At 42.7% G+C, this 23,816-nt stretch overlaps 2 protein-coding genes across 3 annotated transcripts in view; one reads left to right on the top strand and one right to left on the bottom strand.

Moving 5' to 3' along the window:
• Positions 1-7,733, bottom strand: part of rec8b (REC8 meiotic recombination protein b) — a 13,783-nt gene extending 6,050 nt beyond the window's left edge. The window contains exons 1-9 of the mRNA XM_076291181.1: positions 7,726-7,733; positions 7,508-7,650; positions 6,656-6,731; positions 4,070-4,181; positions 3,418-3,490; positions 3,057-3,130; positions 2,542-2,620; positions 1,071-1,158; positions 366-522 (exon numbers count right to left, since the gene is read on the bottom strand). Coding sequence (XP_076147296.1) covers positions 366-522; positions 1,071-1,158; positions 2,542-2,620; positions 3,057-3,130; positions 3,418-3,490; positions 4,070-4,181; positions 6,656-6,731; positions 7,508-7,650; positions 7,726-7,733 — 810 coding nt within the window. The remainder of the gene's footprint in view (positions 1-365; positions 523-1,070; positions 1,159-2,541; positions 2,621-3,056; positions 3,131-3,417; positions 3,491-4,069; positions 4,182-6,655; positions 6,732-7,507; positions 7,651-7,725) is intronic.
• A 1,640-nt stretch (positions 7,734-9,373) lies between these two features.
• Positions 9,374-23,811, top strand: pdcd6 (programmed cell death 6). Of its 2 annotated transcripts, none has more exons than XM_076291071.1 (6): positions 9,374-9,565; positions 11,975-12,036; positions 18,412-18,456; positions 20,982-21,149; positions 22,385-22,494; positions 23,019-23,811. In XM_076291071.1, the coding sequence occupies exons 1-6, from the start codon at positions 9,483-9,485 to the stop codon at positions 23,115-23,117; spliced, it is 567 nt and encodes a 188-aa protein (XP_076147186.1). In that variant the 5' UTR covers positions 9,374-9,482; the 3' UTR covers positions 23,118-23,811. The 2 variants fall into 2 exon arrangements, with proteins under 2 accessions (XP_076147186.1, XP_076147187.1); XM_076291072.1 differs by having other exon boundaries at positions 9,376-9,565; positions 20,982-21,140.
• Positions 23,812-23,816: the final 5 nt, after the last annotated feature.

Here is a 23,816-nt window from a genome sequence, read left to right as displayed (position 1 = left end):
GGAAGGCCGAGGGGAGTGGGGGAGGGAGAGGGGAGTGGGGGAGGGAGAGAGGGAAAGCACACGCATGAGGGAGCGAGGCGGTGACTTTTTTCATATTTATGTGACACATCTGTGCTGATGCAGGTTCTTTACGCTGCCAAAAAATATCAAGATCTCATTACACAGGAGTCTTGAAGAACAACAACGGATAAGGCTAATAGGACTCAGAATCTCACACACACACACGTTTTTGAAAGACTAACACACATACACAAAATATATGTAAGACACACTTGTATACAATATGGTATACAATACACTCACAGATACAAACAGACACACACACTTTAACTGACATGACGTAACACAGACACACAAACACACACCAGGTCTAAAGAACTTGACGGCTCCTGCATCATCCCCTTATCCAACTCACTGCCCTCTCGTGTTGTAGGACAAGTCGCATGAGGAGGGGTCAACTCCATGGCCATCATACCCAAGGCATTCTCTTCGGGAGGTCCTATCTCTAGGGTCTCCGTCAGTCTTGGTGCACAACACACAATGTTACATACATGATTAGTGAGATGGTCGATCTGAACTTACTCCAAAATAGCTCAAAGCCCTTTAGCCTTTAGACAGCTAGGATCCACTCTCTCACTGGCTATATGTCAACAGCCCAGTCAATTAACAAAATGGCAAAAGCACTACAATCAGAGGTTTAAGGAAGAGATTAGTAGTATCCTTTAGCCAGTATATGATCCTGAGGAACTCTCTGCTCTGCGATAATAAAGTCTGTTTCTTCTACATGGACCAAACCTAGTTCTAGACTAAAAGAAAACTTAATTTTTATTGAAAAAAGCTTTTAGTCTAAGATTAGGCTTAATCTATGTATGGGAAACTGGCCGAAGTTGAAGTTGACAACTAGTCTGTAGTTTCTATGGATCAAAACATAAAAACTAGCCCATCATGTAAAGTTGAAAAAGTTGCTATATTTTCAGCCGTTGTGTTTTAACAGAAAGAGCCTGCTGTGTAGAAGACTGTTGGGGCAGTAAAAAATGGATGTCAACATGTCTCTTTAAAAGCTCACTCACTGTTCTACAGACACCATGGCTGTGTTGGTCTCCAGTGTCTTCTCTCTCTCTGCCTCCCTCTCTTTCTCCTTCTCTTTCTCCTCCGCCTCTGAAAGACATCCAGACTCACTCATCAGCAGACGCAGTCCAGTCCAGTCGATTTGAGTGGTCTCCTATGGGCTTCAGAGTTACTATTACACCACAGCCATCGACTTAGGAAGGAATGGAGCCGATGCTTACTGGCCCTGAAGGCCTCCGCACACAGGCATCGACATGAGTGTGACGCGCTACGCTTTCGCCATTCGATTACACTAGATTCCATTGTTTTCAATACAAGTCTGCACACCTCCGCCGAACCCTTTCACACCGCTGTGTAGATTACGATTCAACACTATTTAAGTCAAGTCAACACTATTTATGAGTTGTGCCAAATTGTGAATTATCTAGGCAGCAGTAGACTGTCAAGGATGAGACCAATCTAGGATCTATTTCAGAATTAGCTAATTTTGGAATGGTCATTTAACATTCAACACATGACTTAAATGCCACTGCTCTTCATGTTGGCCTACATTGGTTTTAACTGGGCAATCTGGGGCAAAACTGGTAAACATAAATGGCTCTGCTTTTTCTACATCTACAGGGCATTATAGAGACAATGGAAATGTGCAAATTGAGCTAACATTGCAAGGACAAATTCAGTCTATTAGAAATTAAGTCTATTACATTGGTAGTACATTCGTAGTACAATCACTACTGAAATGGAGAGCTAAAGCAGCTGCTCCTCTTTCTCAACCACAATGCATCTGTGTGAGTCAAATACTACTGGGACAGGCCTGCAATCAGGGATGAATGATCAAAGTGCCCCAAGCACAACTCTAAGGAGGTCAGTAGTTGATCCACTTTTAAAATGTAGGTTTATATTACACATATCCGTAACTGGTCACTTATGAATATCACAAAAGATGAAGTGCTATGACTTACTGAAAGCGTGCCACTGCCAGGGGCATTTATTGGTACAATAAGAAGCAAGCAGATTTATCAGGGTCACTTGTTTTTCACCAGATTTGGTTGCTTAGAAACAAGGTTGCATTTACATGTAAAAGGGAAATACAAATCTAGTGAGTGGTGTTTTTGAACTATCGGCACAATGTCAAATGAGGGTTATCAGGGTCCCTCTCTCACTCTCTCCACTCTATTAGAGCTCATTCAGGGGTGTGTAACACGCTGCATAATGATAAGGCTCAGAGAGTGAAGATCCTTCTTGTTTGTGCTTTACAAAGGTTGCATACTGAAGTGCCTGATACAATACAAAGGGGACAGCTCCTTTCCTGCTCACCCTGGAACCCCTGTGTGTGTGTGTGTGTGTGTGTGTGTGTATTGTGTGTGTGTGTGTGTGTGTGTGTGTGTATTGTGTGCATGTGTGTGTGTGTATGTATGAGTGTGTGTGTGTGTGTGTGTGTGTGTGTGTGTGTATGTGTGTTATCCCTCTCACCCTCCATCAGATGGTCGCTCTCCCTCAGCAGCATGTCGATCTCCTGGGCGGTGGGTTCCACCAGCTCAGCCCCTCCATACTGACGCACAAACACAAACACCAACACAAACAGGATGAGACCTAGAGGCACTAGGAGCTTTCCACACACAGCACAAAACAGCTATTGTGAGGGAACACATACAAAAGCTATTTTGCAGTCAATTTACTCCCCTCCCATCTGCGTTCCTGATGCAATGTGCTGATTGGCTGGAATTGTTTATCGCTCCGCCTGAACGAACACCAAGAGTTTCTGAGCGCGCACACTGAGTAAACAGCTAGAGGACGGCTAGGAGCAATTCGTTTAATTTGACGAAAACCTTATTGGAGTCCAACAGTTTTCTCTCCCTTTAAATGGAAGCAAACTAAATCTAAATAGGACACCTCAAATACCTCTACAACAGGTATGTCAGAGCACCATGAAGCTCACTAAAAGTGAAGTGTGTGCCACTGCAGAGGCTACAGCTTAGTTAGTTTACCTCAGGCATGCGCAGGGCTGTCAGCTCATTTTCCTTTAGAGTGATGCACTCCGGGGACACCATGTGGCCAGGAGCTACCGGACCAGTGGAGAGAAAGAGAGGATATCGGCACTCATAGGAGTGTTCATAAGCAACAGCGTGGAAAAGAGATCAGAGGAGAGGAGAGGAGAGGAGAGGAGAGGAGAGGAGAGGAGAGGAGAGTTGTGGGAGAATCAAAAGACACACACACACATGATGGAAGAGGCAAACCCAAGGACGTGAGACCAGGATCTCCTCAGGGTGTCTGTTTGTGTGTGTGTGCGTGTGTGTGCGTATGTGTGCGTGTTTTTGTATTGGGAGCCTATCCCACCCTTCCACTCACCCTCAGCCTGGGATCTTCTCGGGGTCTTCACCGGAGGGCGCTCAGGAGTATGGACCTCCAGGAACCTCCAGGACTGAGGAAAAAAACACACCGACACTCACAGAGTGCAATCAAGAGTTCACACAAACGGGAACTATTCACAGAGAGGAATATTGATTTGCTGTTGGTCTGTCCTTGAGTTGTGATTCTAGAGGGGGCGCCACGTCTGAGTTTGTGGAGTGATTATCCATTCATCTCTGATTCCCCCCCCCCCCCTGGTTTAACGGCAAGTAGTGATTTAAGACCCGTCCTTTTTATGGCAAAAATAAACAGAAAACACCCTTTGCCACGGCTGCATTTCTGCTTCTATATACACCCTAATCTTTTTCCATCGAGAGAAACCTTGTTTAACTTGCTGCATATAAGTTGTATGCATAATAACATACTGCATAACATATTGAGAGAAAGATATTTAAAATACTGTAAGTATATGTATGCAAGCGATATGAATCACTTTGTATAACATGAAGTCAGAAAATGCAGGTTTGTATTCACAGGCATCTGAAGCCACAGTGTGTGTTTGTTAGTGTGTGTATGTGTGCGTGTTTATTTATGTGTGTGTGTGTGTGTGTGTGTGTTCTGTGCATGTTTATGTTACCTAAATGTGCATTACCTGTGCCAGTTGATATGGGCTTGGCAACTCTGGCTCTGAGCCCATCACTCCAAAGAAAGGCTCCATGGCCTCCTCCATCAGAGCCTCTGGGTCCGGGTTATTTAGGGCCAGTCTGGAGAGAGAGGGATCGGAGGAGAGAGAGAGAGGAGAGAGGGATAGGAGGAGAGAGAGAGAGAGAGAGAGGAATGAGGGATAGGAGAGAGAGGAATGAGGGATGGAGGAGAGGGAGATCAGAGAGGAATGGGAGGAGAGAGGAGAGAGGGATAGGAGAGAGAGAGAGAGGAGAGAGGGATGGGAGAGATAGAAGAAGGAAGAGAGATAACAAAGGATAGAAGGGGAGAGAAGAGAATAGAAGAGCGAAAAGTAGAGAGGGAGAGAGGGGAGACAGTAGGGTGGATAGGGACAAAGAGGGAGGAGGTGTATGAAGAAGATAGAATAAGATTAATGTATACGGCATTTCAGAATGTTTGTAAACAATAGGCTCCAAGATCCTTCCGGGTGGCAGAACGCAAGCGGCTTCCACTGACCTTGCATTGATCAACATCAATGTTTTAACTAAGTTTTAACTAAGTTGAAACAATAACGAAAACGTGTTGTGTTTGGGGTTGTGCCGCCAGATATACAGCAAAGTGTGGGGTTTTTATCGATGTCCTTCAGAAAGAAAAAAAAAATATCCAGCGGAACCTGTGGTCGAAGTTTAAAGCTAGTGGACGTCGTCAAAAGTAATGCTGCAGAGGAGATGGCAAGACTGCCTGGTGGCGGAGTAGCCACTTACGTCTGATCCGAGCAACAAAAACCCTATCATATCCTTTTTATTTAGATAGCAGGGAAATACACCATCTAACAGATTGTAAGTCAAACAGCAACAGTCACTAAAATAACCACTCAATGGCAGGCTGAGGTTCATTTACACATTAGGCTATAGTAGGCTAGCCTAGGCTACTATGCATTTCATTTAACGTTGCTATCTCCTTAGGGCCGTTTACACAAAGCACCTTAAGTTTTGTCCCTTTAGTATCAACCACGAAGATTGTTTGTTTGCCAATTTGTGTTTGCTTTTCTGAGGATGCAGATAATACGGGACTGTCCAAAATAATAGCAAGCTGTGTGCATATTGTTGATAAAATCAGATAGTGAATGACGCATTACAAATCTGAGTAGGCCTATAACTAACTTTGACAAGTTTGACGGATAACAGCCAAACACGGCAGTGACACTTAATTTCACGATGTTATAGTTATTAATGCACCTGTAGGCTGACTGTAGGCCTATCAATGGCTAATGTTAGCAATGAATAACTCAACTGGTAGGCTACGTTCAACGGACATTGTAACTAGCTTGCTAAAGTTATGCCGTAGTCTGCAACCCAAGCTTATGATCTTATCTTACCTTAATAATTTTCGGTGACATTTATCCATTCATCAGTAAAGCCATATATAGATATGAATTGAACAATACTAGCTAGTTAGATATTATCCTGACTGTCATCAGGGCACCAAAATAAACATTTTTTTTTACGTTTTGCCTGGCGAACCGAACCTCATGTGGTTATTTAGGCTGCTAAGGTCGTTAGTGCAACGGAATTTCTTATAAGATAAGAAAAGGAGAAAACCTTAAAAAATGATAAGGAAACCGAAGTAGAATACTTATGCCTAAATATGTTTGTGCAGCCGATTTTATTTTAAGGGGGCCTTAAATCAGATTTTAAGGGAACCTGAACAAGGTGTTTTGTGCAACCGGCCAGTCTCTCATGTTAACTATGTCTGAATATCCACCACGTCTGTTTTTGAATTAACTTACCTGTTGAAATGTATTAGGCCTATAGGCTACGGCCGACGGTGGGTTCCCCAAGCAATTTACCTCACGTAGCATTTTCATCATTCGCCTTTGATTTCGACTGACTTCACTTCGTTCAAACTAGAGTGGACGCAGCATGGCTAGAGACACGTATGACTCATTGCATATTAATGAGACTTCCCATAACCGTATAAATATGAATGAGAAGTCCCGTAGCACCCCGCAAGACGAAAATCATTCATTCAAGCCATTACTCTGTTTTCTTGATCGCTCTGCCCTGGTCAAATTACATGAAGGGTTTGTTTACTAGTAGTGCCAATGGAGAATGATCAGCTTTTGCCACCCGGAATAATGTATATTGTTATTGTGACGTCATGGTAAATTCTCGTATACATAGATGGATGTATAGAGAGAGAGGGAGAGAAAAGAAGAAAAGAGAGAGCGAATGAGGTGGGAACGATAAGGCAAGTGAAAGACAAAGACAAATTGCAACATAAAAAGGTAGGTGTATTTTATTTGGGTATGAATATTTTACACATGAGCATTTAAAGTGACAAAGAAAGAGGACTGAACGAGAGATTGAGAGAGAGAGAGAGAGAGAGAGACAGAGAGAGAGAAGATGGAGAGAGCAAAACAGAGAGGTACAAACAGGAGGAAGGGGAGAGGGAGGAGAGTACATGGCACAGGCTATCATTAATAACTCTGCCAGCCATGCACAGCGCCATCAGTAACAGCGACACCTCAGGGAAGGAGGGTGTGTGGAGGTGAGTGTGAATCTGTCCAGCTCACCTGTCGGGCTCCTGCATGTCGATGCGGGCGTGCTTCGACGAGCGGAGCAGCCTCTCGATCGTCTGCTGAGCCTCCTCTACACATACAAATACACACACACACACAGTGAATCGCAATTACAATCCCATTCCCCAAACATCTCAATTGTGTCAGTAATACAAAGAGCTTTAGCAAATGACCCGCTCAGATTGGAACATAATTCTCTGGCAATTATCTCGGAGTGTGTGTGGTTGGTGTCTTTATCGCCCCCTAAAAGCCTGAATGGCAGCATGCTTGAGAAATCGCTAACATTTTTTTTCGTGATTAATGTCACCGATGTTAAGAGTCTATTGATCTGACTCGCTTATCAGGGCTAAATTGATCCAATTACATGCCTGATGCATGTTTTTTTTGTTATCAGTGTAAGTGCATGGGGAATATCTGTTAGATTGATGCTAATGAGCTTTTGAGTTCATTTGGGGAATGTGGTCTTATGGGCCTCTCTCATTGTCCTTGATGTATTTCGTGTTCAATCACAACATTAACTGGGATCGTTTATGGCCTTGCAGGTTCTTCAGAGCTGAGTTAAATTCGATATCTGGTAGGATGTCTTTACAGCTGCCTTGGCATATCTGGTTACTAACTCTGTGGGACTGAATAGCCTATACTGACTGGAGCCTTAACGACCTCATGTAATATGGGCAATCAAATGTTCTCCTCTTATATGGAGACATAGAGCAATTGTAAAAGACGGCAACTACTACTATAAAACAACAAATAGCATTCTGTTTTTGAGACATCAACTACACAACTGTGGTAATTGGATAAGGATTTATCAAGAAGTATGACTGTTTCCAGCCTCTCTGAGCTCACCCAGAAGGAAGCCACACTGGCGGTGGTAGACAATGACAACACCATAGTGTAGTTGAGAGGACAGGTAGAGAGAGAAACGTGGTCGAGGCAGACTCGGGTGGACAGGGGGTACCTTCACCAACACATACTCAATGATGTCTTCACTACAAGAACACACATAAACATTACAGTGAGATTTTATGTCATACTGCTGTGTGTGCTTATGTGGTTATGTTAGCCTTACCATGTTCGTATGACGTTTACTTTCAGAACCTCCCTTCTAGTGATCCTTATACCCTTGGTGGCTGCCAACCTAAAGTTACAGCAATCATAACACAAATAATAACAATAACATTACATTGTTGGGGACTACTTGTTTATATTTTATCATGTAAACAATGCAAGTTTTTTTTATGATAGCCTAGCCAATGTTTTAATTTGTCAAGCAGCCCATTCATTTGTTCACTAGATGTCAAGTCAAGTCAAGTTTATTTATATAGCGCATTTCATACACAGAGGTCATTCAGTGTGCTTTACATAAACAATTAAGCAAACAGTAATAGCAGAGAGGGCTAAAGCGGAGCTAGTAATCAAGGATCTTTCGGTAATAGCAAATAAAAGCATATAAGGGCAAGATGTCATTATCATCCAATAGCCTGTGTAGTTTCTTGACGAGGAAAATGAAATCCAAAATCCAAGACGGGGGAGCCGTCAACATCGACCAATAATCCCATTCCAGTCGGGAAAAATGTGTTCAGTAAGTTGGCAATATCGCCACAACTTTGAAAAATAAGAATGTATATGTCGTGTGCAAGTTGTGTAAAAAGTAATTCTAAAGTAATCAAAATATGTTACATGTTTTGGGTAATCGGATTACAAAATTTGACATTAATTTGTAGTCAGTAATTGATTACATTTAAAAGTAATGACCCAACACTGGCCATGGATAACAACTTAGCACTAACCCGATAAGACCCAAACAATGTTTAAGATCAAATTAACTGCGCTTTATAAAGTTCACTACCTCACAGCACAGATAAAAGTAATTAACGTTAGCATTAACATTAGCTAATGTTAGGCTAGCTGTGTTCACTTTACATTAACATTAGGTTATCAACATCAGTTTCCACGTCGATTTTACTAAAATATTTTAAAATGATTTACCCACATGATCAATCTTGATGGCTTACTGGCTTTGAGCCCTACTCACTCACTCACCAGATTGTGGAGAAGCAGCCTGACTGGTGCTGCAGGACTTCAGGGTAGTAAAACATTTTTCCTGAGGTAAAAATTCAAGTTACAGCCGATATAACTTGTTTTCACTGCTTCTGGAAATAAATGTGAGTTAGCTGAACTGCGTAATTGTAGAAAAGCTAGATTGTGTTGTGTCTGTATTGCCAAAACTATCTTCGGGTTACTGTATGTTACCAGAGTCCGTCTGATACTGGTGTGGTTTAAAACGGGCACTGCCACGAATATGATGAGTAAGTTTGCCGCCACTTGATTGACCAATCATAAACTAGGCCTGGCCCAAATTTAATTTTAAGTGAACAAAAACATCGATTAATTTAGAAAACACTGAATTAGTAATAGTAGATCAAATGCCATCAAATATTCAGCACCAACAACGCTATGTGGGGTTGATCTTAACAACATGGTAATCACCTAATGTTATTCCCTTGTTATACTTTGGTTATTTTCAGTTTCTAAGTGAAATGTCATTCATACATGAACAAAGTATATTTTCCACTGGTCGTAAAAGAGCCCCACCCAATTAGCACACGCTGGCAGTCAGCGAACCAATCAAACTCCCGAGAGTACCCTGGGGAGTTCTGAGTGGGCGGGCCTATGACGTTTCTTATTTTTTTTATGGGGAAACGAGCAGTTGCATGCCACGCCTCTGCGTGAAGAATGTCAGAGTCAGATTGAAGCAAGTTGAGGGAACATATTTGTTGGCGAAGCACAATTCCTTGCCGGAGAAGAAGGAACAGAGAAAATGGCTTATCATAATCAGTACCGACCACCTCAATATAACAGCGCGCCGCCAGATCAAGGTTTTCTATGGAATATATTTCAGAGGTGAGTGCAGCAGGAACGCTTTCTTGGTTCCGCATGCGAAATTAACGTTATAGCTTCAACTGCAGCTACGTACCATAGCGCAGATTGGGTTCTGACAACTCGTTTACCGTTAGTAAACCGTTGAATGCGTTGTCCTCCGTTATTTCAATCGCAGTGTCGCTTGAAAAGTTACTACAGCTCGTTTTAAGACGGAGAGGAGATGTTCTTCTGGCAGTAAGTAATTCGATGTGTCATAGTTTCTCCTTATAGCAGCTACACAGCCAGCACTATAACTAACGTTACATGAAGTCGTGTCCGAGAAGTTGGTTATGGTTAATCGTCTTTTCACATCCTAAGGGCAAGGCCTTGAAAATGCATGCTCTTGATTTTCACGTGTTCGTGACACATTAACACTAACACGAACTGCAAACTAATTTAGAAAACGTTTTCTGTCCGTTTAACGTAGGTCAGCTGTCAGTGGTAGCAGTCTAAATTGTTGCAAACTTCCCGTTCAACTCCCTTTTCACAATGAGTTCCAATTTTGTATAGAAGAAGGGGAGTGGGTTGACTAGTTACCCCTTGTGGTAGTAACGAGTTATGTAATACTGCAGAGGGTTAGATAGCTGCTTTCTCACAACATTACATTAACTTGCCGCGGGGTCTGAAGACGTGAGTAGTTCGTGGAAAGAGAAAAGCAAGCAATGCATTGCAAGCAATCACGTTTAAACTGTGTAAACTTTACACACTGAGTATTCAAGCATTCAGATTCTTCCGGGCAGTGCTAATGTAGTAGACTCATATTCATTCCTTGGTCATATGATTTGAGTACGGTCAAAGGGCTAAATCAATGAGTCACACCAGCTCAGCCTCGTCTATTATTGTCACTTCGTTTGACTCATAGACTGTATAGAACAGTCTATGGTTTTACTTGACTCAGAATTCCATCTGCTTTCGCTCCACCCATGATCACGACTTTCCATGACAAGCATCCACAAATCTGAACAGGTAGGCTACTGTAGATTTAGGCTTCTACAGATGAATCAGATCCGGATTGAGGCGACTGTCTATGGCTGCTACTGCAGTAAATCGTTTAACAAACCACCTCAAAACGCCAGAGCGTTTTTACAAAGCTGGCAGAACTAACATGAGGGAAACATTTTGTGGAAAATCAGTGTACAACTTGGCTTTCCTCTGCCCCATTACAGCGCAAGGAAAGAACAGCCTTTGTTTAAAGACAAAAAAAAATCTTGGCACATCTGCTTCATCTAACATTTGTGGGTAGTCCACAGTGGGAGAGAAAGACAGATGGGCTTGCTGGAGAGGTAAAAAATATGTTTTTTTTTCTCTCCAGCTACCCCTTCTTTGTGTAAAACTCTGTATCAAAAACTGTGAGAATATGACGGATGTATAAAGTATGACTGATCTGTGTTGGGTTTCTGTTTCACTGGGTTGTTCAGACAGGTCCTCTTGTACCTCCCGCCCCAAATATCCATGGGTGCTCCTTGTTTGGGAGGCAGAGGTGGCCTCACTAGAGGCTACCGGTTGTGTTTTCCTTTGGGGCTTTCCCGGTCAGGACTGCAAAAAAAAAAAAACACACAGGATTTGTTGTTGGTATGCAGGACTTGTCAGGTTGCTAGGGAACATGTGAGTCATGAATTGGCTGTATGTGTTGAACAAGGGCGGTTATTTTATGACCAAAAAAAATATGGGGGCGGGGACTGGCCTATTTCTTCCATTCCAGCTGATTGCAAATGTTTCTCACTCAAGGCACTCTCTTAACTACCAAAATATAAAAACGACTACACTTTAATAAATAGGCCAATTGTGTGTGCGAGAAACTGTCCAATCCATTTGCATCTTTCTTCTTCAATTGTACTTTCGATCAACGCATGAAGACACCCAAGACATCTACCTTAAATCTTAGGTTCTTGCATATTCATAGGTCTTAGATTAGATTAGATTAGATTCAACTTTATTGTCATTGTGCAGTACAAAGACAACGAAATACAGTTAGGATTTATTGGAGGAATTATTGGTGTTTCATATTCCAAAGGTTGTCTCTGTAGCTAGCCCTCCACCCTGTTCAGGCATTCTTTGCCCCAGACATTCCACAAGTGAAGTCAATTTATGCCTCTCTTACAACCTGACTGACACACTGGCAGGACTGCACAGGGCTGTTATATTGTTGTTACCATAGTGAGGTGCCACCTGGCTTCCTCCATTTTTCTGTAATGCATGTGATCCTGTCACGGCAATGTCACTTGGCTAGTTTTCTCCCTGTGCTGAAGGATACTTTTGGTTTCACTTTACTTCCCCGCTTTGACACTGTGAGGGGGTGGGGGGGGTAGAGAAGTGCTTCATTCTTGTGAAGGAGATGCAGGCGATGTGGTTTCACTTTACATTCATGCAGCCTCTTTGTTTCCTCTCCAGGGTTGACAAGGACAGAAGTGGTTCCATATCAGACACAGAGCTCCAGCAGGCGTTATCGAACGGTATGGTTACGATTTCTCGCCCATTTGCAGCAGCCACACCTCTCCTGTCCTCGGTTCAACAACTCTTTGACCATTGGCTTGTGCTATTATGAAATGTGTTGTGACACATTGTTAAATCAGTGTTCCTTTAATAAGGCTAAAACTTTATACTCCAAAGGGGACCATATTGGTAGGCTATAGACAGACCGACGCTGTGAAGCAGACAAAAGCACGACTGTATGATTCAGGAAAACAAGCACTTCCTGAACAAGGCAGGAAATGGCGGTCTGTTTCTGTCACCTGATAGGCCAGTCAACACTGTGGTTTTTTTCTGTTGGTTAAGAGGGGTGGCGACAAGCATACCTCATCCTGTAACAATCTCCAAACAAGGCTTTGACCGAATTTTCCTATGGAAATGTTGTCTGTCTCCACAGTCTTAGAGAATGACCATTGCATTTGACCCTGACCTGGTGTGAATCAAACAGGAGCTAACGTCCAGACACAACCAGAGGTGAACGGGCACAGAGTCAGCAGTATGCTGGTCCATGTTCCACCTCTGGTAGTGGTACCACGTGGTCGTAGTTTGAATTGGCTGTAGTGGGCACAAAATACTCAAGGTTGACCTTCAAAAAATGGCCCAGTATTAACTGTAAGCGCTGCAGTGTGAGCCTTGCATTGCACCCAGTTTAATTAAACGTCTTTCAAAAAAAAAAACTCAGCCAGCACGCTTTGGAGTTGTGTCTGATTATGCACACAGCCATGGGGGCTTGGCTGCACGATAACCAGTTATCAGTGAGAACGCAGAAACAGATACTCTGTCCCACGAGTGAGTGACACCATTAAGTGTAAGAACATTAGCCGGACAGTAATCTCTGTGTCTGTGTGTGATGTGAGTGAATACATGCGTGTGGAAACGATAAAGTGTGTGAGTGAATATGTGTATGAGCTTGTGCAAGTCTGTGCTTATTCTGTGCTTAGTGTGCTTAGTGTGTGCGTCTGTGTGTACTTGTGAACGTGTGCCGCTGTAAGTATTAGGTGCTGTCCTCGGCTGTACGGTTAAGTGGCCCAGCTGCTCCTGGTGCTGTCAGCACGGCAGCAAAAACGGCAGAAACCCAGCTGGCTCTCTGTGTGTCCTGTGGGACAACAACACACACACAAACACAGACCTGGAGTCAGTCCCTGAAACACAACAACATCTAACTCCCTCAAGATCTGATCTGGAACCAGTGCTAAGCTTGTATACAGTATAGCCTATTATATTCCTATCCTGTTCCCCAGCCAGTACTGCTGCCAGATGCATATCTTATTTAAGCTAGATATAATCTGTTTAAACTATACCTGCAGTATTTGAAATGGCAACACACGTGTTTCCCACTGAAACATATCCAACTAGAAAATCCACCCAGGCCTCCTAATGCGGTATGAAAGAGCTTAAACACTTGCTTGACCTTTGTGTGTCCTCCATTTCTAGCCTCTCTTATTTTTTCTTTCTTTCTCTCTGTCTCACTAACTCTTTTTTTTCTCTCTCAAATTTCAAACAAGCTTTATTATTAGCATGACCATAGCGCTGTACAGTATCAAAGCATTTGTGTATCTCCCGCTGATCTCTCTCTCTCTCTCTCTCTCTCTCTCTCTCTCTCTCTCTCTCTCTCTCTCACTTGATTGTGTTTCACCATCTCTGTCCAATTAAGGGTGATCTTCTTTGGAGCCACTGTCATCGCTGGCGTATTTACGCCCTGGCCAAAGCTCCTCTGCTGCTGCTCTCAGCGTTTGTCAGGGTGCAGATTTACGTTGCCAGTCATTTTTTAAATGGGACTGGAAGAGAGCGAGCTCAAGTCTCTGCACCGCTCAAACAGTCTGTGTGGAGGGCTCTTTGGGGGAGATTTGTGTGAGTGTGTGTGTGCGTTTCAATCTGTGGGGGAGGTGTGTGTGTTTGTGTGTGTCTATGGGGGAGGAGGAGAACTAGAGGAGGCGGAGAAGGAGGGGGAAGTTAAAAAATGACCAGGCTGCAGTTGAGCATCTCATGCCAGCAAGCAGCACCAACGTCAGGCAGGCTGCCACTGTAGCACAGCTGCATTTGTGAACTCCTGCACCTCTGAGTCCTCCTCCTCCTCTCCTCTGCCCACCACTGCCCACCCGTCACCATGTTGTGCCCCTCGTCCCACGATGATTCAGTCAGACTCAGCAGTCGCCTCACAGAGCTTGGCGTGAATCAGCAAATCACTGCTGATACGTTTTTTCCCCCCATCGTGTGATGCTTCACGTAAATATTTTTGTTAGCCTTAAAATGATGCTTAGCATCCGTATTACTACAGCTGCAATGTGTTTCCCCGACTTGGCTCTCGCTACTACAGGGGTGCTGGACTTAACCTCTCAAATATCGAGCAGGACAAACATGTCAGGGCCCATTAGAGATGAGAGTATGCCAAACTGTGGCACAGTTGGTATGCTGACACACGCCCTGGAGACACTGTAGCCTGGCACAGCGGCTGGGTGCTGAGGTGGCATGGTGGCACAGCACACTTCACTGCTCTAACTTACTGCTCAAGACGTGGGGCATTTTGTGTGCCCCCTAGCCAAGGTCACAGGCTCCTTGCACACAGCCGAGCGTGAATCATAGTTATGGGCAAGGCTTTAACTGTATCATAGATTGCTTTAGTTGCAAGTATCCCATATAGGAGCTGCACAACCCATAGCCTCGTCAAGCTGTTGTTAAGGTGCATGTATTGCATGTAGACACAAATCAAAAAGCATAAGAGTCGAATAGAGTAAGTATGATGTTTCTATTAATACTTAAGTTGTGCCCAAATATATGGGGGCAGCTTTCTGTACAAGGATTTTAGCCTAGTCCTTGACTAAATAGAGATGTTTTCAATAGAGATTATAATTTTCACCTTCACCTTTTAGATGAGGACTAGTCTTACTGGTAAACCGGTGAATTTTATTTCCACAAGCATGTTAAGCGGCAAGATGCTTTTGATCATTTTATAATTTATACTGTCCATTTCTCATAAGGTGATGGGCTGAAAGGCCAGGAATTTGAGAGTTTTGTTTGCTGGTGATAGGTTTTGCAACATGGAAATGACTCTTGGAAATTATATTTATTAATTGATTGATTGGGTGGGTGCCCTGAGAGGCACCATTTTCTGAAATCTCTGAATTACTTTTGGATGTTGATGTGGTTATTTTCCAAGACCTACGATAAACTTTGATGGTCCTTCCAAATTTACCGCCGTAGAGACCTGGGGCACCATATCTGCTGTTGAATTCATGACCCATGAAATAACTTGGTTCTTCCCATTTGCTGGTGCAAGTGCTGTTGCCTCCCACTGTGGCGATTAAGAGAGCACCGGTCCCATTGCAAACCTCCTTTTCTGTGTGTGACATCATGGAAGTATTAGCTGGCGCACTAAAATAAAGAATGGGTATGTTCAGAGCCCTGTGGATGAACATTAATATGGTTTATTACCTTAACTAATAGGCTGTGTGTGTGTGTGTGTGTGTGTGTGTGTGTGTGTGTGTGTGTGTGTGTGTGTGTGTGTGTGTGTGTGTGTGTGTGTGTGTGTGTGTGTGTGTGTGTGTGTGTGTGTGTGTGTGTGTGTGTGTGTGTGTGTGTGTGTGTGTGTGTGTGTGTGTGTGTGTGTGTGTGTGTGTGTGTGTGTGTGTGTGTGTGTGCGTGTGTGTGAGAGAGAGAGAGTGTGGTGGCTAAGTGTGTGTGTGTGTGTGTTTGTGTGTGCATGTGTGTTTGTGTATTCTCATTAAGTCTCCAAGTTGGCCTTGATGCTGTCAAGCTCTCAGTAGGTATGAGTGGAGAACTGTGGGGTTCAGTGTGTTAAGGTGTGTACGTGTGTTTATTATCTGAATGTGTGTGTGTGTGTGTGTGTGTGTGTGTGATGTTGACCTGAGCTCAGTCCTAACCCAGTACAAAGCAGCCTAGAGCGTGGTGGTGTTGTCCTCTTGGACTCTGTGTGTCTGTGTGATGTTGCCTCTGAAGGCCTGTGAGTTTATGAGTGCTGCCTTAATTCCATCCACCCCTCCACACTGGGATAGAGGGAGGGAGAGAAGGAGGGAGGGATAGAGGGATGGTGAGAGAAAGAGGGCCCACTGTGCTGCAGGACAGAACCCTCTTTGTGACTGCAGCCAACACGGCATGAGCACCAACCTGCTCCCTCTCCTTGCCCACACACACACACACACACACAAGCAAAGCATACACGAAAGTACACACACATGCACACACACACTTACAAGTATGTAATTACACACAAGACGACACACTGTATTAACATACATGTCCCCACAAATACAAGTATTTACACACTCTCTCATTCATTCACACACACACACACACACACACACAAACACACACACATACACAAGCAAAGCATACACGAAAGTACACACACATGCACACACACACTTACAAGTATGTAATTACACACAAGACGACACACTGTATTAACATACATGTCCCCACAAATACAAGTATTTACACACTCTCTCATTCATTCACACACACACACACACACACACAAACACACACACATACACAAGCAAAGCATACACGAAAGTACACACACATGCACACACACACTTACAAGTATGTAATTACACACAAGACGACACACTGTATTAACATACATGTCCCCACAAATACAAGTATTTACACACTCTCTCATTCATTCACACACACACACACACACACACAATCTCTCTCTTGCCATGGCACACGCTATGCACAGACACATACACACACACACACACACACACACACACACAATCTCTCTCTTGCCATGGCACACGCTATGCACAGACACATACACACACTCACACACACACTCACACACGCTTGGTGGCGTAATTATTGACCAATTAAGCCACCATCAGAAGTTTACGCCACATTTCTTTTGACACTCTCTGTCCTCTTCAACACCACTGGTCAGTCTAACGGCTGCTTGCCTGAACTGTAAATCTGTTGGTCTGTTGCTCATTTTACTCTCTTTCCCTCTTATTTTCCCTTCCTTTCTTTCTTTCCCTCTCTTCTTGCCATTTCTTCATTCCCCTTTCTCTCTTTTCCTCCTCTATCATTCACACACTCCCTCTCTCTGAGTGCTGTCATGGATGTATTTGTCAGTCTCTGCTCCACCAGGCTGAGGAACTTTTCCCGGGGCAGTCGGGCTAGAGTAGCAGGGCTAGTTGGGACAGACTGGTGACAGCTTCCTGCAAACTTTCCTGTGGCTGGATAAGCTGAGAAAGTAGTTCATCTTCTCCTCCGCAAATCCTCCCTTCCCCCTCTGCTCCATCCTCTCACACACACTCTCTTTCCCTTTAATTATTCTTCCACATTATGCCCCCCCCCCTTACTGATTTATTTGAGTTTTACCTCAGTTCTTTTTGTCTGCTATTTGGATTTCTTTGTTTTCCGTATTCCTTTTCTTCATCATGTATATTGTTAATCAGTTTCCCTTGACTACATAGCACATACAAAATGAAGTGACTTGACTTGGCCTTACTAAGACACTCTGAAGTCATCTTTCTGTTACATCTGCATCTATTTCTGCCACATCTGTTCTACTCCTCTTTCCATCTGAATACTGTTCTTTCCTCCCCTCTCTCTCTCTTTCTGTCTCTCTCTCAGTTTATACATCTCTCTCTAACATACATACAGTACACACAGACAAACACACAGACACACACACACACTAACACACACCCCATATCCCTGTGAGAGTGTACACACACACACACACACACACACACACACACACACACACACACACACACACACACACACACACACACTAACACACACACTAACACACACCCCATATCCCTGTGAGAGTGTAGGTAGCATAGGAGAAGTAGCTGAGTCAGTGGAGGTTTGGAGGATTTATTTTTTGTGACGGGGCGGTGCGGCTCTCCTGTCCTCCCTGTTGTGTTGCCCTCAGCACCCCGTGCGGCTACCGCTGCTCAGTGCTCAGTGTGGGCCAGTACAGATAAGAGGAGCGAGAAAAGAGATTGCCCCCCCCTCCCTCCTTCTCTACAGGATGATTCTTCCTTTTATAATCCTTTTTTTTTTTCAAACCTCTTTTCTTTCAGTAGTAATTCTCAGGCAAGAGGGTCGTTTTACGGTCTCTGCAAACTTTTCCCCTCTCCGTCACCATCACTGTCAGTGTTACTCTCAGAAAGCACAAAATATTAACAATCACATGTATAGCAAGAAATGTGTGTGCCTATGGCCATACTTAGAGCTTTTGCTAAAGGCAAATGATTTTATCATTATGAAAACTTGCAGCTGAATAAAGATAGAACATATTGATGAATGACATTCTGGAAAAAGGGGGCTTGAGTTTGTTTTATAACCTTGTTTTATGTCTCAATATTTCTTCCCTTCAGGTACATGGACGCCTTTCAATCCAGTGACTGTCCGATCTATTATTGGTAAGTCTCCTTTCCGTTCTAGTTATGAGCCCCAATGGTTAAATAGTTCTGTCCTGAGTTGCCATGCTCCTGTTTGTGTGTTTGCTGTGGAAACTACTTCATTATCTCATTAGATTGTCACACAGCTATGACAAACAGTTCTCTATGGGTGTTTACGTCAAGGTTAAACAGTGACATACAGCTGTCAATAGCAAGAAAAGAGGAGGTGTGTGTCATGGCGGGTGAATTCTTTTCTCACAAAAGAAGCTCGTCATCAGTGACTAAACCTTTCCTAGTTTACATTGCTAGTTATGAACTGTAGGTAAATTCATGTGAGGTAAATTCTGCATTTTAATTGTTTTGCAGTGTTTAAGTTGTTTTGTTGTATTTCAGTTGTTTCATATGTAGGCTATGTTGATATTGAGGTATTCACTCCCTCCCTGTGAACATCAAAGCCTAAATGATTGTGCACACCAGTTGAACATTCGCCCACATGAAACCTATAATTTTGCAAATAAAATTGGAAGGATCAGGGATCTCATTCTTCAAAAATGTGCTAAAATCAGTGATGTGTGTATGCAGCAAACATCGGTGTGTAGCAAACGGGTGAAATGAAATGTTAAAGTGTCACTCCGGAGTAAAAACAACCTAGGGTCTATTTATGGTAGTTTAAACTTTTGATTGAGAGCAAATTTGCATTATTTGCATTATCACTGATTGGGCTTACAGTGATGCTTCCTGGCTTTCTGGTCTGGTATTGACAAATTAGTGGGCTCGTTCCATCGAATCAGCGATGCACAGATCTGGCTAAACGTAAGCCATGGTTGTATTGAAAGATACAAAGATTTCTTCCTACAGATACAGGTCTTGTTATAACCTCTCTGCACTAGGTGTGACGATACACACGTTACCATAAGACTGTCAGTAGACCCTTGTAAAAGTGGCGTGGCTCCTTGAAGAGTGTGACATCACTCCCTCCACATAGTTTTGGAGAGGGAGTTCATGTGCATGGGAAAACATTTTTCCCAGTGAAAACATCATTTACGATACTTCATGTGGGAATAAGAGGTGGGAAACTGGGGGAAGATTTTGCTACCTGAGTTGCCCAGTTGGGGGCTTGTCGTCACTTTTGTCATCACGTTGTAGCTCATTTGTAGTCCTTGTGGACTTTCAATTTTAATGTGAACTTGGGAATTTGACGTTTTTGTCACTTGAAAAATGCATATCCTTCTTTCACAAGCGTCTTACACCATATCTTTAAGCAAATACAGTTGTTTATTTAAGATTAGTGAGCATATGCTTTAATTTTTGTTGTGGCCTGTAAGTCTTTCAAAAACGAATGACCGTAGCAGGAAGTGTATCAAAACAAAGAGACACCAGACCCTCTTGTAACAGCTGCACTGTCAGTGCATTCATGCGCATGGGCAAAAAAAATTCAGTAGGGGTTAAGTCATTTAGACCGTCAGACCAGTACAGGAAGTGACGTCAAACGCGTCAAAATGCGTCATACCGGAACTAAGATTCCGGAAGTAGGTACATAATATACTTTACTGTTTATGGAGGATACAGCGGGGAAAACTTGTTTTCTTTTACAGTCTATGGAAAAATAGTCTCATTGGGTAGCAGCTTTTTATTGTTATTCGTAATTCACATTTATGTATTAAATAATCGATTGCGCCTGATTGTCCACGTTATCTGCCAGAGTCAGCTGGGAGGAGCTCGAAAAGACGACCCTGGCCTGGGCACACCAGCTGACGTGACTCACGGCTCATGACTCACTCACACCCCTCCTCTGTACACTTTCAAAGTTTACAATACTTCGGTTTGTCTATAGAAACCCTCACCACACTACCACGGAAGTGTAATTATATTTTGAGCATTGTTAGGGGTATAAAATAGTGACGTGGCACCCTGCCTGGTTAGCATGACTGTAAGCCCATTCAGTGATAATGCAAATAAACGGTCTTGCTCAAAACACCACTAATGAACATACTTTTGTTCTCAATCAAAAGTTTGAAGTTATTAAATACTGTAAAAAGACCCTAGGTTTTTTACTCCGGAGTTACACTTTAATGTCCTCAGTGACTGAACGAGTTTGACAAGATGCTTCTTGGAATTCCAGTTTCAAATTTCAGGAATTTGAATACCCACATTTTCATATCTCATTATATCATACAGCAACCTTGCGCACCCAAAGGAAAACATTGACTATAATGCTACATCATAACAAAATGTCAGTCTTATAGTTATCAGTGAAGTTGACCATTGTTGATTTGTTTCATCAGAAAAGTTTTAAAATCTGTATGTACAATGTATACAGTACATTGTACACAAAAACAGTACAATGTACAATATGTGAAATTGGCCTCGCTATTGTATTTTTATGCCAGTAATGATGGTGGTACTTGGAGAGCCAATTGTTTTCTGAGGTGGTACTCATTGTGAAAAGTTTGAGAACCGCTAGTCTAGATTGTTGTGATTGGATCCACTTGTCTTATTAAATGTCTTGAATTGAAATGAAATGAAACGCTTTTGTGTTTTCTCAGCCATGTTCGACAGGGACAACAAAGGAGGCGTGAACTTCAATGAGTTCGCCGGTGTGTGGAAGTACATCACGGACTGGCAGAACATCTTCCGCACATACGACCGCGACAACTCGGGCTTTATCGACAAAAACGAGCTCAAGCAGGCCCTCACTGGCTTCGGTGAGCAAAGTAATGCTTCTTTCTATTTACCGCTTAACTGGTGCAAGGGAGACTGTGGTTGTCCAGAAGGGACATCTGGAGTTGTGTGACCCTAGGTCGTGAAAGGTCAGCTCCGACTGCAAATTCTGTGAATGTCCACCAGTGTTCTAGAAAGGATAACATCTGTGGAGAGACACATTTGTATGTAAGTGTCTTCCTACGCATGATCTAGTTAGTAAGCATGACTAAACGTGCCTGCATTTTGTGTGGGTGTGTGTGTGTGTGGGAGGAAGAGTAAGTATTTCTGTTGGTGTGTGTGGGTGTATTTGTGGTTGTGTTAGTGTAATATATTGCTTTCGAATAAATTAGATCTCTACCTTTTATCAAGATGCACATTTTGATCTCATGGGTAGCCAAGCGTGCTTCTGAAGTGCTACTCAACAGTCCGATGGTTAACTGCAGCTCACAAACACCTGATCAGCATTTCCCGACTCTCAGCTCCAACTGGGGGCCGATCTTTAAGCACCTGAATCTGGGTTGCGCTGATTAAGACAAGGGATTTCATATATTTATTGCCTGAATGAAAAAAAGGACCTTGATATTAGTAGGTGGTTTGGGAAAGAATTGGCAGTTTCTAAAAGTGTTAGGCTGCTTTGATCCGGATTTAAAATTCTGGCATTTGTGGAGCTTCTGATTAGTGTAAAATGAAGTGCTGGGAAACGGTGCATAGACAATCCTTTTGAGGTAGAGCATGCTTGGCTACTCATGCTGAAAGACATGATTTGTGATTTTGTATTAGTATCACAGCATGCCGTCTTGCTTTCTTCTACAGGAGGAAGTTGCAAATCTCATTTGTATGCTAAACTGAGTCATTGTACCTAAAAACGGTTAAGACTGAACATGCATGAATATGTTTTGTTACACAAGTGTGCTTTCTCACTAAGACATTTTTTTATCTGCCTGGCTACACTGTTAGGAAAAAATGGGTTTTCACTGGTCTCCTCAAAGACACTTAGAAGTTAGCTCAGACTCAGAGATCCAATTAGGATTCTCAGCCACCCTTTCAGGAACCTTTCTTTGTCAAGAGACAGTTCTGCAAAGGATACTTTTAGAGAGGGATGTTTTTCAAATATTGTATTTTTGACTACAAAAGGTTCATTTAATGAGCTGCTCTAGAGAGCCAAACAATAAGACCTTTTGTTTATTTTTCTTCTTTAATTGTGTAGCAATAACATTGAAAATATATGGCAAACCTCTCTTCTCAGGTTACCGGCTATCGGATCAGTTTTACAACACACTCATAGATAAGTTTGACCGCCAGCGAAAGGGACAAGTGGCCTTCGATGACTTCATTCAGTGCTGTATAGTACTACAGGTAAGGGTTGTTAAGATTTACTATGTTGATATGTTACTATGGGCCATAATTTAAATGCTGGTCTAAAGTCTTAACTAAAGCTTGTTTAATAACTATGCAAAATCTATTTGCAGATTTAATACCATGAGAAAGGTCCTAAGCACAAACAGTGGTGGGTCAGCGAAAAGCGCCACATCATGCTTTTAGTTCATGCACTTTGAACTTTACTCATAGACTGACTTTTCACTTTCCCCAGCATTTCAATTAGGGTCCAGTGTGTCCAAACCCAGGAAGTGCACGTTTGCCTTGTAAAGTTAATGCATTGCATTCTACATGTGCAGCATTTAGGGGAACAATAGTTTTTAGTTATTCATTTGATCATACATTCATTAGTTTAATTGAAGAACAAAGACCCTTTCTTGTAGGCTGGTTGCTTCTTGATCCAATAATCTCTGATAATCTGATTTACGGGCTGACCATTGTGTAGTTGTGGTTTGACCACACTGAGAACAACATGATGGCATTGTTGGTTTTCGTCCCCACAGAGGTTGACCGACGTGTTCCGGCGGTATGACACAGACCAGGATGGCTGGATCCAAGTGTCCTATGAGCAGTACCTCTCAATGGTCTTCAACATCGTATAGCACACAACGGGAGAGAGCGAGAGAGAGAGAGAGAGCGTATACATAAAACTGGACACAGTACGTGCCAAAAGGAAAAACAAAACACAGAGATCCTCCACCAATGGTCTTCCACAACAAGATGACCAAAACACATCACATCTGGGTTATGGGGTGGGAAATAAGAACTTTTGAAATCAATCTGCTTGTCAGTGGTCACTGTATTGTATTTCTTAATGTTGTTTGTCTTAACAAAACAAAAAATCACATACATTTCTGAAATGTCTGTAAGTCTGTGTTAAAAGGAAAAAAACATACATTGTAAATACCATCTTTAGAATATGTTCGCATGCTTGTGTGACCTCCACAGTCAACGTCAAAAAAAAGCATGAACTAATATTTTTCTGGAGGTATACTTTTGCCGAAGCCATGTTTACAAAGACATACTGTGAAAGCAGGGTTGTGCTACGCCATGGAAGACCTGCTTTTGACTTCACTGACATGCCAGCTACGCCATGTTTGTAAAGACTTCTATTTTTAACCTGCAAAAGTACAGTAAGACAGCATCATATTTTAGGTAGGGTGACCATAAGGCTTTTTGTATGGCTTATTATTTTGTGCATGATGCCTTAAAACTGTAAAAAGGTGCAAACAAAAAAGCTCTTTTATTAAAAAAGTAAAACATTTGGAAAGCCATATTAAAAATATCTTGTCTCTCCTTAT

Source organism: Alosa pseudoharengus, unplaced genomic scaffold (genome assembly GCF_046254945.1).
Source record: "Alosa pseudoharengus isolate Yale_2024_CS ecotype anadromous, Long Island Sound unplaced genomic scaffold, YU_APseudo_1.1 YU_APseudo_1.1_scf_18, whole genome shotgun sequence".
NCBI lineage: Eukaryota > Metazoa > Chordata > Actinopteri > Clupeiformes > Clupeidae > Alosa > Alosa pseudoharengus.
The sequence above is the reverse complement of the archived record's forward strand: the minus strand, read 5'-3'. Positions and strand labels throughout refer to the sequence as shown.

Bases quoted from the DNA above. Each gene is read 5' to 3' on its own strand.
- pdcd6 (XM_076291071.1), top strand. From the start codon at position 9,483: ATGGCTTATCATAATCAGTACCGACCACCTCAATATAACAGCGCGCCG. The intron at 9,566-11,974 runs GTGAGTGCAGCA...TTTCCTCTCCAG, and splicing joins CTATGGAATATATTTCAGAG to GGTTGACAAGGACAGAAGTG. The intron at 18,457-20,981 runs GTAAGTCTCCTT...GTGTTTTCTCAG, and splicing joins GACTGTCCGATCTATTATTG to CCATGTTCGACAGGGACAAC.